The sequence below is a fragment of the Mustela lutreola genome, chromosome 15 (assembly GCF_030435805.1).
Source record: "Mustela lutreola isolate mMusLut2 chromosome 15, mMusLut2.pri, whole genome shotgun sequence".
In the NCBI taxonomy this organism is placed as follows: Eukaryota; Metazoa; Chordata; class Mammalia; order Carnivora; family Mustelidae; genus Mustela; species Mustela lutreola.
This window is the reverse complement of record NC_081304.1, coordinates 20,273,702-20,287,783: the sequence shown is the minus strand read 5'-3', so window position 1 is coordinate 20,287,783 and position 14,082 is coordinate 20,273,702. Positions and strand designations below refer to the sequence as shown.

General features: G+C 55.7%; 1 protein-coding gene and 1 pseudogene across 2 annotated transcripts in view; both read right to left on the bottom strand.

Moving 5' to 3' along the window:
* ACLY (ATP citrate lyase) overlaps positions 1 to 13,442 on the bottom strand; it is a 43,081-nt gene extending 29,639 nt beyond the window's left edge. For both annotated transcript variants that reach the window (XM_059147882.1, XM_059147883.1), the window contains exons 1-9: positions 13,293 to 13,442; positions 8,688 to 8,869; positions 7,451 to 7,573; positions 5,699 to 5,761; positions 5,057 to 5,247; positions 4,507 to 4,586; positions 2,498 to 2,628; positions 1,588 to 1,706; positions 578 to 714 (exon numbers count right to left, since the gene is read on the bottom strand). In XM_059147882.1, the coding sequence (XP_059003865.1) occupies positions 578 to 714; positions 1,588 to 1,706; positions 2,498 to 2,628; positions 4,507 to 4,586; positions 5,057 to 5,247; positions 5,699 to 5,761; positions 7,451 to 7,573; positions 8,688 to 8,846 (1,003 nt within the window). In that variant the 5' untranslated portion in view covers positions 8,847 to 8,869; positions 13,293 to 13,442. The remainder of the gene's footprint in view (positions 1 to 577; positions 715 to 1,587; positions 1,707 to 2,497; positions 2,629 to 4,506; positions 4,587 to 5,056; positions 5,248 to 5,698; positions 5,762 to 7,450; positions 7,574 to 8,687; positions 8,870 to 13,292) is intronic.
* LOC131815844 (NADH dehydrogenase [ubiquinone] iron-sulfur protein 5-like) lies at positions 2,638 to 4,491 on the bottom strand (annotated as a pseudogene).
* Positions 13,443 to 14,082: the final 640 nt, after the last annotated feature.

Genomic DNA, 14,082 nt, shown 5'->3' with positions numbered 1-14,082 from the left:
CTAGGCTTCCCATCACCTGCCTCACCAAGCAGGTGGTTAATGAAAACCCACCAAACCTCTATATTGTTCCTGACTGGCACTCAGAAACTCAGTTTGGTCTGTGGATAACCCCGGTCGGAATCTCTTCTGGCTCAAGGGAAGGGGAGCTGGTAGACTTAATCCCCAAATACTGGACAGGTGGTAAAGGGAAGCTGGGAATCCCACAGCCCAGATAGTAAACATAGAAGTGGGCCACTAAAACAAACAAACAAACAACAAAAACACCCAACAACAAATGTAAAAAAAAAAAGCAGGCCACTAAGATCCGAGCTTACGGCAGTAAGAGCACATGGCTACGTCCGCCCTTGCACCTGCTCGTAGGGCTCTCTGTATACATCACTTCCTTGCCTCCCCGGAGCTCCCCATCCGACAGAGGCCACACTGCCCATTGCAGAGTTGGAGAAACAGAGGTCCAGAAGCTAGGTGACTAATCCCAGGCCGCAAAGGACCAGGACCACCACCCCAGTGTGTCCTCGCCCAGAGCTGTTCCCACTACAGCACAAGGGGCCATCCTGGGGAAGGAGCATGTGTGTCTCACCATCTGGGTGCTTCTCCCGGGTCATGAGGGAGAGGATCGTCTTGGCATAGTCATAGGTCTGCTGCTCGCTGGGGGCGCCCGAGTACTCCCCATAGTTTGCCAGTTCGTTGACACCCCCTAAGTCACAGATGGTATCACTGCCGGGGAGATACAAGAAGTCAAGGCTGGCTCGGACTCCAGTGGCAGAGGGTGGCAGCCTGGTGCTGAGGAGGACAGCAGGTGCCCTCAGAGCCCTAGAGGCAGCCTACAGGACTGACCCCTTGGGCCTCAGACCCTCCATGGTCCACCACAGTCACACCTGAAAGTGAACTGCACTGCCTCAGGCTCTCCCTGGCAGTAAGCTCCGCTAGCCCCAGGCCATCGTGGGGCTCAGGACGGACACTTCCCCACCGCACTGGGAAGTCAAGGGAACAAGGAGCACTTCCAGACATAAAGAAAAACCATGCAGTCCAGGAATCCCTGCCAGGAGTCCCTGCCGGGCTGCCCAGTGGAGGAGTGAAATGGTTGCAGCCAGAGGAGGGCTGAGCCAGGCACAGAAGGGAACACAGCAGCCTCCTGCCTGGGAATGAGCAGATCCCTACTGTGCTTTAAACAAAAACCACCAATTATCACAAAGAGTATAGAATATGAGCCTAATATTCCTATAAAGTGTGAAAGTATGAAGACATACACGGGCATTAAAACAGCTGGAAAGGAAGGAGGGGTGGGGGAACAGCCAGGCAAGGGTTACCTTCAGGTTCTTCTCTGTATTTACTACACCTCTGCATGAAGCATGTATTGTTAACTACAAAGATTAAAACTAATAAAAGTGACCTCATTTGGAAGCAAACAAGAAAGTTGCAGAAGACAGCATAGAGGACAGGCTTTCACCAGAGCCTCTGTTCTGCACCATGGGGAGAAAATGAAGATTCCCAACCCCTACTCGGAGGGGAGGCAATTTGATCCAGACTACGCACATGTGGACTCCGGGCAGACCCGGCTGCCACTCCCTGCAGCAGCCCCTCTGTCACCTGTACACGACTGAGGCACCGCCTCCAGCCACCATGGTCCAGATCCTTCCCTTGGGGTTCAGCAAGGTCAGCTTCAGGCTCGCCCCACTTTTGGCATCCAGGTCTGCAATGTAAGCCTCCTAGGGACCAGAGAGCAACAGGTGGGTCCTGGGGATACCCCCTTCACTGGGTCCCAGGACCCTGCCTCTTTCCCTGGAGATACATAAAGAGGTCCTGAAGCCTTGATAGAGTCAGGGAGAGGAGTTGTGCAGGATCCTAAGTGCCTGGGATGAAACATGAGGACGTCCTCCAGTACCGAAATCACGTATGGCCATAGCCACGACCTGGGGACAAACTTCCCAACTCCTTTGTCTCTGACCTCAAGTCCCTGGCCCTCTGCCCAAGTCCCAAGCCTCACTAGGTCACCCTGCTGCTATCACGGCCCCCCACACCCAACGTCTGCCTGCCTGGCTCATCACAGGCCCCATCCCTTCTCCCCGCCCAACCTCTTCCCCTGGCCCGGGTTATGACTCATAGGCCTGATCCTGCTGAGGACCTCTTGAGAGGATGGGGTGGTGGGAAAGAGCAATTAAAATTCTCAGCAAGTGGCCAAGAGAACTACCTTCCTCCGGCAGGATTAGCAAGAGCCACTTGGAATTATCGACAAATCAAGTTAAGAGCCCAGGGAGGTTGATTGAGAGAGAAGTCTAAAAGGATTTCTGGCCAGGATTCAGAGGCTTGGCTGACTCCCACCCCCACCTCCTTTGGGGTTTTAAGAAAATTAAATGGTTCTCAACCTTCCTTTCCTGCCAAATATATAGCCCATGGCAGCAGGGGTGGTGGTGGTGGTGGTGCCCTGATGTTCCCCTGAGACCAGTCACCTTCTCCCAGGGCCCCCTCACCCACCACCTCCTCCCCACAGCAGCCTTACCTCTGGGTAAGCCTCCCGCCCGAAGGGAGGAGGGAACTCTAGATCACCCCACTTCACTTTACAGATGTAGTCGGCTGTGGCATCTATCTTAGCCGCCAAGTCAAGGACATAGACGCCATCTTTGGTCACAACTGTGAGAAAAACAGAGGCAATCAGAGGCAGGCCCTGGGTGGAGGCAACCACCGATCTCCAAACCCCTCCACAGGCTTCTCCAGACACCAACCACCCACTCCCAGGTCCCACCCCGACCCAGCAACTACCCAGCTCCACAAAAAAAAACAGATGGCCCTTCCACACAGTACCCCATTAAAAGAAAAATAAATAATTTAAGAACACTCCCCTCCACTCTGACCTATAGGTAAAGTGACAGGGAAGTCTGTTTTAGTTGCCATGACAATTTTTAAAAACTATTGATTTATGTATGTACGTATGTATGTATTTATTTAGGGGGGAGGTGTGCAAGTCGGGGGAGGGGCAGAAGGAGAAGGAGAAGGAAAGAAGCGACTCCCTGCTGAGTGCTGAGCCCCACCCCCCAATCCCATGACCTATGAGATCATGACCTGAGCAGAAATCAGGAGTTGGACTCTTAACTAACCCGGCAATTTTTTTTTTTTTTTTTTTTTAAACAGGATAGAGCAATCCTTTATTTTTAGACACTTTCACAAAGAGGTTTTTAGTAACTGAACTTTCCTGGGGAGAAGAAAGAACAAGAAAATCAGCCTCCAGCCGTCAGCAGCAGCTCTGCCCCGGGTCTGGGATCCCACGTGGGGAGGTGGAGGCGCATACTTTCCTTCCTTTATTAGTTTATCCTGCTGCCTCCTGACGTCACTTAGACGTTCCATCGTTTTCTGCCGAAGCAGACATTCTACGAAATCATCAAATTCTGTCTCAAACTCTTTCTCTGTACGGGGACCACGGATTCCAGGTGCACGTCCTATTCATTCTTTCTCAAAAGTATAACATCGACCTGGAATCTCGCGATTCTGAGCACTCTGGATTGTCACCCAGCGATCTAAGTTAAGGACCAGCCTTCCCTGCGCATCAAAGAGAGGCATGACGTCACGCAGCCATGCTCTTGTCTCCTCGCTGGCTGCCACTACTGGATGATCTCACCGTGGCAATTTTTCAACTTTTTCTTAAATGCTGCATTCCACGCCTTCAACCTAACCATTCACCCTTCCACAGCCTTGCCCTTAAAACGAAAAGTGTTAAGGTACAGGCTGCTGTTGGGAGACAAACCCTGCCCCCAGGGGTGGACATATCCGTGTCCTGGGGTTGGCTATGGGAAACCTTAAGTGTCTAGGTGAGTGAGGAGCCATGGGATGCACTGGGCCCCCAGCCAGGATTCATTTACTGCTGACTAACTGGATGCACACCCTCCGTTTACCCCAGGGCCATTTAGTTAATGAAGTTAGCAGAGAGCCATCTGGTTCCTTCTAGGGGCTGCATCCCCAGCTGGAATCTGGAACCAGACTTTGCCCTGAGCAGCCCTGGCCATAGCCAGCTCTTACCACCTTCCTCCCTCACAGCCCAGAGGCTGGGACTAATGTCTTCCCAGCCTTGGGGCTCAGTGACAGACCCACCCCTGGAAGCTGCTCCAGGGGCACAGCGGGGACAGAAGGGCCTGAGTGTCAAGTCAGTGCAGAGGCAGCCCAAATCCTGGTAGCTCGGCTTAAGCCACTGGCAGCAATAACCACAGGAGAGAGCCAGGTCAAAATCAGGACTTCCCCAACACAGAAGAAATTAAAATCGAAGAAAGCTGGGGTTGGTTTAGAAGAGGGATAACCACTGTTTTCTGAGAGCTCAGAAACAGGAGACTGCACTCCATGAGCCCAGATATCCCTCTGCAAACATACACCAGTCTATAGTGCCCTCTATAAGTGGGGGCAGCGGGGTGGGGGGGCCAGTCTGATGTTCCCAAGGTCAAGGCCAGGGTTACCACAGGCACCGGGACCCTGTTATAACTGCCCCTTGCTCAGTACCCTCCCTCCCCCAACACAGCCAGTTACCAAGGGGGTTGATCTCGAGGTAGGTGAAATACAAATCCTCATAGAAATTGAAGAGGCCGGAAATAAAACTGGCCAGAATCCTAAAGGAGGAAGGAGAGAGGGATGGTCAGTCCTCGGGGAGCCAGGGAGCGGGCTCAGCAGCCCCCCAACAATCTCTCACTGCCACCGACAGCTCCACTTCCCCATACTGGCCCTGCCACCCTCTCTCTTTCCTCAGTGAACCCTGCTCTCTGGACATCACTCTTCAGCCACTGAGGCGGAAAGGAGCTGTCAGGCATGAAGCTGGAGGCGGCGGCGCCAGACAGACAGGGGCAGCGAGGTGACAGACACAGACAACGTGTTTCAGTCTGAGCCAGCCTCCCGTCAGCACCCAACACCCTCCTCGGGACAGGGAAGGACTGTGCCTACCCTCCCACCCAGATGCTGGGGTGAGGCAGGGTGGACGCCCACACAGGGAAGCCGGCCTTGCCTCCTTCCCCGCTCCATGCCCAGAGCTGTCAGCCGCTGCCGCCCCCCTGCCGCCCCCCGCCAGCCCTCCCTCTCACTCAACTCTTTCTTGTCTCCAGGAGCATGGACCAACAGGTGTTTCTTGACATCCTCAGGATTCAGTTTCTTGTCCACGCCAACGAGCATTTTCTGGGCTTTGGCATCCACGTCGCCCACATCCACCCCACCTTCATGGTGGAACAGGACGTAGTCCCCTTCTCGGGTAGCATAGATGCAGACGTAGAACTCCTCTGCCTTGAAGGGGAAGGCAGCACCACGCAGTTGAGGAGCACTGAACTGGCGAGTCCAGCCCCTGCGGTCTCATTTCTAAAGCCCTAGAGCACTCACCCAGGATACCTGTGCACCATCTTCCCCTCAGAGGAAGGGGAGAGAAGAGGCCACTGCCTAGCTAGCTGACAGTCCAGCCTCAGGCACAGGGACCTGACCTGGGGAAGGGTGCCTGCCTTCAATTCAAGTCCTTCTCATCCGAGCACTGAGCAGCCCCCTCTGTGACCAACCCCCACTCCTCCCTGCTCCGTCTCTGGCCTCCCTGCTCCATGGCACCCTCAGACCCTAGGTACAACTTCAGAGACTGTGGTCCCTTTGACTTTTCTCCAGCAGCTTGATTTCTTCCTTTCGCATTTTAGGGTCAACAAACACAAAGGGAGGAGGGAGAGGACCCAGCTTGGAGCTACCTCACACATACCTGACTGTGGGGAACGAAGGGCTCGATCAGAAAATTCTTGAGGAAGCCTCTGGCCTTGCCCACCTGTGGGGATTGAGGAAGCTGAAGTCTAGATGGACAGCAGGCCTTGCTCCCCAGAGCAGGACAGCTGCCCTCTGCTCCCTCCACCCGGCCATCCCATCAGAGGCGGGACCCAAGTACTAGGGCCACAACATCTGACAGAGAGAGATTTTTCCAGAAACCAGGGCAATGTGTCCAGACCCCTAAGCTACAGCAGTCTCCACGAGATCCCCCTCTTCCGCCCACTGCCCCTGTGGTGGCCACACCTAGAAGTGTATTGACCTCACACCTTCTTGTTCTGCCTCCTCTCTGAGGCTGACAAAATGAGCTAGGCTGACAACACTGCCCCAGCCCTGAAGCACAGACATCAGGAGTCCTCTCCCTCCTGCCATCAGTCGCACAAATTAAAGAGCCCAGACCAATCAAGGCTCTCCATCCCAGAGCTCAAGCAGAGAAACCCAGACCAAGGACGGAAGTCCAGGCCCAAGGAATGAGCAGGGATGGGAGCGGGAGGCGGTGGTGGGGTGTGGGGACACTTCACGCACACTTTTCTGGCTGAGGACAACAGGCCTGCAGAGCTAATCAGTTTGAGTGTGTTCCTGGTGGCCACTGAGGCTAGACAGCCCTCATCCCAGTGTGTCCCGAAGCCCCCGCCCGCCCGCATGCGTCACTGCTGAGTCAGGGACCAGACAGTGATCTGTCAGAGGTAATGACCCGCTCCTGCAGGCGCTGACATCCCCCTCCCAACAGCCAGCCAAGGAGAAGGGAGCATGAGGACTGCCATGGGGGTACCACTCAGCCCCCAACCCTGCGGTTCTCTCCCCACAGGCCTGCAAGCACAAAGGCCAGTCAAGATCCCTCCGCCCCCTGGTCCACGAGTGACTTTCAAAAGCCCTCTTTACTCCAAGAGCCAGAAACTGGGAAATTACCACAAAGAGCTGATTTCAGAAAGACCAGAGAGAGAGAAAGCTGGCTCCACCACCATCCTCATCCTACTTCTGGGACAGCCAAGGGAGAGGACAGCACACTCCTGGTCACAGTCACCCAAGACAGGACAGCACACCCTCCCCGGTCTCGGGGACGCCTCAGCCCCCTCCCCCTTTCCTGTTTCCCAGACCCTTGTAATAGCAAGAAGGAGAACCACAATTTTATCCCCGAGCCTCTCCTAGATCTTCCCGAACCATCTCTCCCTCTAGCATTCATCTCCAGAGCTGACATTAACCACCAAGCTGGGAGAAGCCAAGAACCGAATTTACCCTTCAGTATTCACAGCCTCATCCGAGGCTCTGGCCCCATAATGTCTCTGCCTAAACGAGTCTGCCTCTCCTTTCTGGAACTTCTTCTTACCCACCCTCTTAGATATACACGTCATGAGCTGCCGTGCCCTTTCTGGAAACTGAAAAGAACGGAGTTCCCAGAAAGGGCCTCAGAGACCCATCTCCATGTTTGCCTTTAAGAAACAGACCGTTTCCACCTGGCCAGAAACTGTGTTGGGGTGACTCTGCAGCCCATCTTGCCATTCACCGATGGCAGAGCTGGAAGCGATCAGCAGGCCTGGCCCTCCTGCTCAAGTTAGCCCTGCGGGACCCTCGCCTTCCCCACGCTGCAGGGTGGCTGGGTGTGGGGTGATCCACGCACCCTCCTGATCTGGAGGGGACCGCATCTGCTTCTGTTCCCACATTGCCTCCACCCCGGCTGTTCCCATGCACTCACGGTGGTCTCCTGCCCCAGCCGTGGTTTCAGCCAGGACTTAACGCCTTCCAGAGTGAGGTTGACTCCCACAAGGCCTAGCTTTCCACGCCGTTTGATCAGCTGGTCTGGCTTGACCACCAAGCTCTGGAACGAGAGGGGTTTGTACTTAGAGCAAGGAAAGAAAAAGGAGAGCCAAAGGCTATAGTTTGGGGTCCCAAAGCACAGAACAGCCTGTATGGCTTCCAATCCACTTACCCATTCTTCAGGTCAACTCCTAGAAGCTTCCCTCCCCTATCCCAGCCTACACCTTTCTTTTGACAGCCAAGGATCTAGAGCCATCCGTGCCTAGGATGGGGCCTGGCACGGAGTACCAGCTGAATGAGTGATTCCCTAACCTCCCTATGTGCTATCTTAGCTTCACTGAACCATGAAATCCTCAGAATATGGACCAGCACCTGTGCTCCAAAAGGAGGGGCAGAGGGATAGCCCTGGGGTGACAAAGGACCTTAGAGATCTGGTCAGTTCCATCCCGGTCCTCGATCCTGCCGATAAGGCCAGCAAGTAGACCCTAAGCGCCGCTCACACACTGTGAGCCAGGGGAGGCATCACCTCCTGAGGCAGTGGGACGGAACGCGCACCCCCGGAAGCCGCCATGGGTCCTGGTCCTGCTCCCTGGGCCACGCCCGGGAAGTCTCCCCTTCCCAACAGTGGCCCTGCAGGGAGCCGGACAGAGGAGGCTCAACTCCACGCTGGCCGCCCAAGGCTGCTGGCCACTCTACACAGAGCCCATGGCACGCTTCCTCATAGACCTGTGACATTCCTGCTGTGTCCACCTGGGGGAATGGGGCACACACTACTTTCCCTGAGCACCGACCAAGTGCCGGCTGGCACACTGAATGCTTTCCAGACATTACTGCTGAACCGGACAGCTCACAGGTGAGTGTTCCACCAGTCCGACAGACGGGGAACCGGACACTCAAGAAAGGTAAAACGGCTTGCTCCAGGTGACATGGTTTATCAACAGAGAGCTTCGATCTGGACTCCAGTTTTTCTAGCTCCAAGCCCACGTGCTCTCCCAGGGCACCTTGACATGTGGGGCCCACGGCAGAACATGAAACCCCGCTCGGCCCACTGCATGCTGCCCAACGATGTGGGCAGTCTGCCATCACGTGACCTGCTACGCCGTCTCCACCAAACCCATCCTTCCTCTTCCTTTGACCCCGGGCACGGAAGAAGGGTCTGGCGAGGGCGGGCTCACCTGGCTGAGGAGCCAAGGGTGGTCTTGCAGCAGCCGGGCCCAGTCTGTGTCAGGGGTGACCCGGGCATACTTGAACCGGTTCTGGATGGCCGAGGTGGTGCAGATGTACTTGTAGAGGAGTTCTTTGCCAGTCTGCTCCGAAATCGCCTTGGCCGACATGGCTGCAGAGGGACCTGCTCTACCTGGTGGGGGAACAGGAGTTGGTGGGAGGGGGCAGGGGAAACAGACCCATGTCTTGTGGCCCCCAAACAATAAAACCAGATCTCGGTGCTCCTCAAGAGAGGGAATGAGGACTGGCGCAGCAGGAGGGATGGAAGGGAGATCTCAATGAGCACTTCTGAGGGTCAAGAAAGGAGGATCAGGAAATGATGGGAGAGAGAAGATGATGGAGAAAGACAAAGGTGGCCTCTTCCCCGGGACTCTTGGCCTCAACCCGGTCTCTTACTTCTTCTCAGCAAACCAGCTTACATTTATCTTGGAACAAAAGGCAGCTGGATGGGGAGACAGGAATATCAGTGATGTGATCCAAACCGGAGCACTGGTCCCACCCGAGGTCCCACACAGACACTGGAACACACCCTTTGGTTCTGTGACCTATGGGGCGCCCAGCCAGAATTGTGCAATGCTGCCTTTACTCCCCCTACAGGTTTTGTCTCCCCCACACCCAGACTCACCCACTTCACACACTTATACTCCTCACCAGGCTGAGGGCCAGGCAGTGAGTTACTTAACCTCAAGCAGGATCAAGCCCCTGAGGAGCCAAGAGGAAGCGTCATCTCTGAGTTTATTTCTCCCAGGACACTAGACTCCCGTCCCTGAGTTCAGAGCAGACACAGGGCAAGGGAACAGTGACCTTCAGTGCATCCCACCCGCCCCACTGAATCATCCAGCTCTAAGCAAAACACAGGCCTCCCTAGGGACTGCCCTATACTGGTCACTTCTAACTGAGCCAGAACTGGGGGAGAAGTCATCCTCTGTCATACACATGGAGACACTTCTGTGAGGCACACTGAAATATACCCATTTCTTAGATGAGGACTAAAAGCTCAGAGGAATTAAGGTAACTTGCCCAAAAAGTCAAACTAATAAGCAGGGGGATGCAGGACTTGGACCCAAAACCTCTTATTCCTGGTCCCCAGACAATCTCACACCTCAGTCTGAGAGTTTTTCTCCCAAGGCCAGGCCAGGTCCCCCTTCACCTCACAGAAGGGTCTGTGACGACAATTTCTTTATCTTCCCCCACTCCCACTGTGCCCTGACACATCCATTCTCTCTAGGGTAGAGAGAGAGAGAAGCAAGTTGGGAAGAGCAACAGAGGCAAGAGGAGGGAAAGCAAACCATCATTCACGCTAAGAGTTTGGCCAGATCAGAAAAAGTCATTCCACTCTCTCCCACAAAGATCCAGAACTGAAGCTGCTGAAATTGCTGGGGAAAAAAAGTCAAGTTCAAATGAAGGAGGGTGGGGTTAAAGACTGGGCTCGTTTATACACCCAGGAAGGTTGGTCTCCATCCCCAGCTCGGGGGAAGGCCAAAGTTCCAGAGGACACACTCCACTTCTCTCCCAACTGGCCAGGCTGGGGCTTCAGGTTCTAAGCCTGGCTTGGCTGGCCCCCTCAGCCTCCCAGCTCGTCTCTAGCTTAGCACAATGGGTGCTTTCAGTCTGGTGTCTGGCCCAAAGTGGGGTAGCTGGGAAGGGGCTCAAAAGAAATGTTCCCTTGGGACGCCTGGGTGGCTCAGTTGGTTAAGCAGCTGCCTTCGGCTCGGGTCATGATCCCAGCGTCCTGGGATCGAGTCCCGCATCGGGCTCCTTGCTCAGCAGGGAGCCTGCTTCTCCCTCTGCCTACCATTCTGTCCGCCTGTACTCGCTCTCTCTCCCTCTCTCTCTCTGACAAATAAATAAATAAAATCTTTAAAAAAAAAAAAAAGAAATGTTCCCTTTTCTGGCCTTCCCCTGGGATGACTTCCGGCTCCAACTCAACATGAGTTTCCAAAGGCGATGCCTCAGCTGGCCCCAGTGTCCCATAGTCCTCCACCCCCCACCCACTCCAGCTCCATTTCCCAACCTTCTTGACTTCAGACCAGAAAAACTGGTCCTGAAATCAGATGGGTACACCTGCCCCCACCTCCCAAACAGAGTGCAACCCAGGGCAGATCAGACAGGGAAAGGAGACTCAGGGCAGCTGCTGACCACCCTCAGTGGTTCAGACACATCAAACTCCAGGACGAAGGAGCTCCTCAGCTAAGCCTCCCCAGCAGAAAGCAGTTTGATACACACTACCAGAACAATGTCTCAACCCCCACCCCCCCAATCTGGCACCTTCCAAAGCAGGCAAAGGATAAGGCTGAGAAAAGGGATGTTCTAGGCTGAAAAATCTCCAATTTATTGAGCCCCAGATCAAATCTCAGACCCAAGAGTTCATTTCTACCGCGTATAGGGAGGTGGGGTAAGGAGACACAACACGGGGACGATACAGGATAGAACAGATTTGCCAGCTTACCAAAACAACAGATATGCCACCAGAGCACTTTGGCTTAGATGGGGCAGACCCTTTCAAGGCCAAGACAGGATTTACCATAGAGTAACCGTGGGGAAAGAATCTGGCCTCTGCATAGTCACCAATGGAGGGTAAGGCTCACAAACCCAGGGAGTAGCCGGGGTGGAGAAAACTTGCAAATGAAATGTTCAGAGGGGTCCCAGAAGTCTCTCTAGGGCAGTGGCTCTTAACCCATTTGAGGTCTCAGACTCCTGAGCACCTGAAGCCCAGAAAAATGTGCCCCTACCTGACCCTGGATATCATTTTAAGGTGCTTATGATTGTGACCACAGACCACCTGTTATGAGCATCTACTCTAGTGACACTGGGACTTAAGTGTTAAAAAAAAAAAAGTGTAGACCAATCTGGGTCTGGAGATCGACCCCACCGAAGTCTTAGGCTGCCTCCCCAGGAACTAAATATGCTGTCGAACTGATGATAGGGGGATTTAGGACAGAGCTAAGATCCCAGGGGTCTGCTTTGGGGCCCCAGGAATGGTCATCTAATAACAAGTAAAAGTATAAATCACTTGGGGGTAATCACGTCAAGGAACTTGACCACAAATACACACTCTCTTTCTCTCTCACTCTATCTCCCCGATGGAAGGACTTTATGAGCTGAATGGGGTCTTTTCTGCAGACAGGTAAGTGACCCAGGATTGGGTTCCTCCACGGCAGCAACCCACAGCAAGGCTGAATGAAAGGAGCCTGTGCCCAGGGAACGCATGGCTGGGACACAGCCAGTGCAGAGGAAGCACTGGGGATGCTACTTAGGGTCTCTCTCTGGAAAGACAAAGGGCACTCTTCTCTAGATTAGCTTCCATAGTATTGGTGTGGGTTTTGTTTTTGAGAGGACAAGCAATTCCTGGGGTGAAGGGGAGAGGCAGAACTCTGTGAAGGTCCCCCACTACAGCAAGCATAGTGTCAGAATGGAGACAGAGACACCCGCTGCCCCATGTCCAAGGGCTCTTCCTGTCACGCTGGCCCACGCTGTTGAACAGAAATTCTGTTGCTCAGAAATGAAAATCACCAGCCCTGGGCAGCTGGGGTCTACCAGCTTTCCCTCACCCAGTACTTCAGATATTCAAGGACCTGCGCTGGCTGAAAGAGCAAAGTTGAAGAGTGGAAGAAGTGGGCTGCCTGGCCAAACTGCCATGCACTGCTCCTCCCCGCTCTCCAAAGTCCTCCAGCCATGCAGACCCCAGGGGACCACCCAGTGGCAGAAGTCCTCGGTATTGCACCGTATCTGCCAAGGTTGGAGAGGGCAGACGGCACTGGGTCTGGCCCTCTGCCAGGCTCTACAGGAGGGCGGCGGCAGCATCCTCGGGCTCCTTCAGAATCCAGCCTCGGCCGGCTCCGTGTCAGCGCTGGAGGTGGGGAGGGGGACTGGCACCCCGGCCATCTGTCGCTTAGACGCTAGGCGCGACGGCACCTCCAGGGCGAGGAGAGTCCTTCCCGCGCCGCTGCCCCACAGGCAGGTCCTGGCGGCGCGGCCAGGCCTCGGGCACCCTGGAGCAGCCCGGCCCCGCGTGGCCCGCCAAGGCTGCGCGCCCCACTCGCTCCCTCCACTTTCTCGGCGCGAGACTCAGTCGACTCTCCACGAAAAACAGAGGAAGGGCCTGTGCCCGGGTAGGAGTGGGGCGAGTGGCCACCACTCTTTCTACTTCCCGTCCCCCGCATCCGGTGGGGAGACCCGGATGGGGACAACAGGGAGCCCGCGAAAGCCCGAAGAGGCTCGAGGACCGGCCCCGGTCGGGGTAAGGGGCGCCTGGATAGTGCAAATGCAGTTTGGCGGAGGGAAGAGAAGCCAGTACGACGGCACACCCTGTGCAAACTCCCAGAAACTGGAATGCGGGAGTGTGGGGGTGGGGTAGTCCACACGCGGCCACCGGCCGGGGTTCCGAGCGAAGGCTAACCTAAAGCGAAGACCCCCAAAACTTCTAAGCAGGTGCAGCGACGACACGTGAGCACCAAGCCGGCGTCCGGGAAGGCGGTTCCGGGTTGGGGGAGGGAGGCAGGAAGCTCCTGGGGCAAGTGGGGTCCCTCCCGCGAAAGCAGCTGCCCGCTACTAACCTCTCTGCAAGAGTCCGTGCGCGGCGCTCCCTCCGCAGGCCCCGCCTCAGCGCCCAAAGCCCGGAGCGCTCCAGCCTCACGCAGCCGCCCGGGATCCGGCTTTTGTCCTGGCCCCTACGGGCTTCTCCCCGCCCCCATCGGCTCACGGCGCGAGAGGTCCCGCGATTGGTCACACGCGTTCCCTAGCCTGAGCGCCAGAGCTCCTCCCAATTCGCTGCCCGGTATAGCTCCGCCCCCAGGGGCGGGACTCAAGGGCTGCTGGGACTTGTAGTCCATCCGGAGCGTCCGTCCAGACGGCTGGCGGGCACCGCCTCTTCGGAGTCCACAGGACTGGGGCGGGGACGGGGGCGGGGCCTCGGTGTGGGGAGATGGGCCGGGCTACGCTGCGAGGAGAAAGTACGGGGCAGGGGGCGGTGGCCTGATCTCTTAGGGGCTGGGCCGACCGCCGCTCGGAAGGTAGCGATGGGGGGGTGGGTTTGGCGGATCCGGCTGTAGCACAGTTTTGGGGACCTGGAGACTCCGCCTTCTCTCCCTTTGGGAGAAACTAATGTCCGTATCCCAGCTACCTAAAATCGACCACACTGAACCCAGTTGTTTAGCCCGGCTTTTCACATAGCTGTGGCAGACTGCTTTTGCATTTGCTCACGGGCCCTCTCCATTGAGCCGGTGGGGCAAGACTGAGAGATCAGATCAGACCTCCCAATGTGGGATAGGGCCGGAATGGAGTGGAGTGAGTGGGGCTGGTGGGTGCTTATCACACCGTTTTGCGTCCCGCTCACTTCTCGCAGAG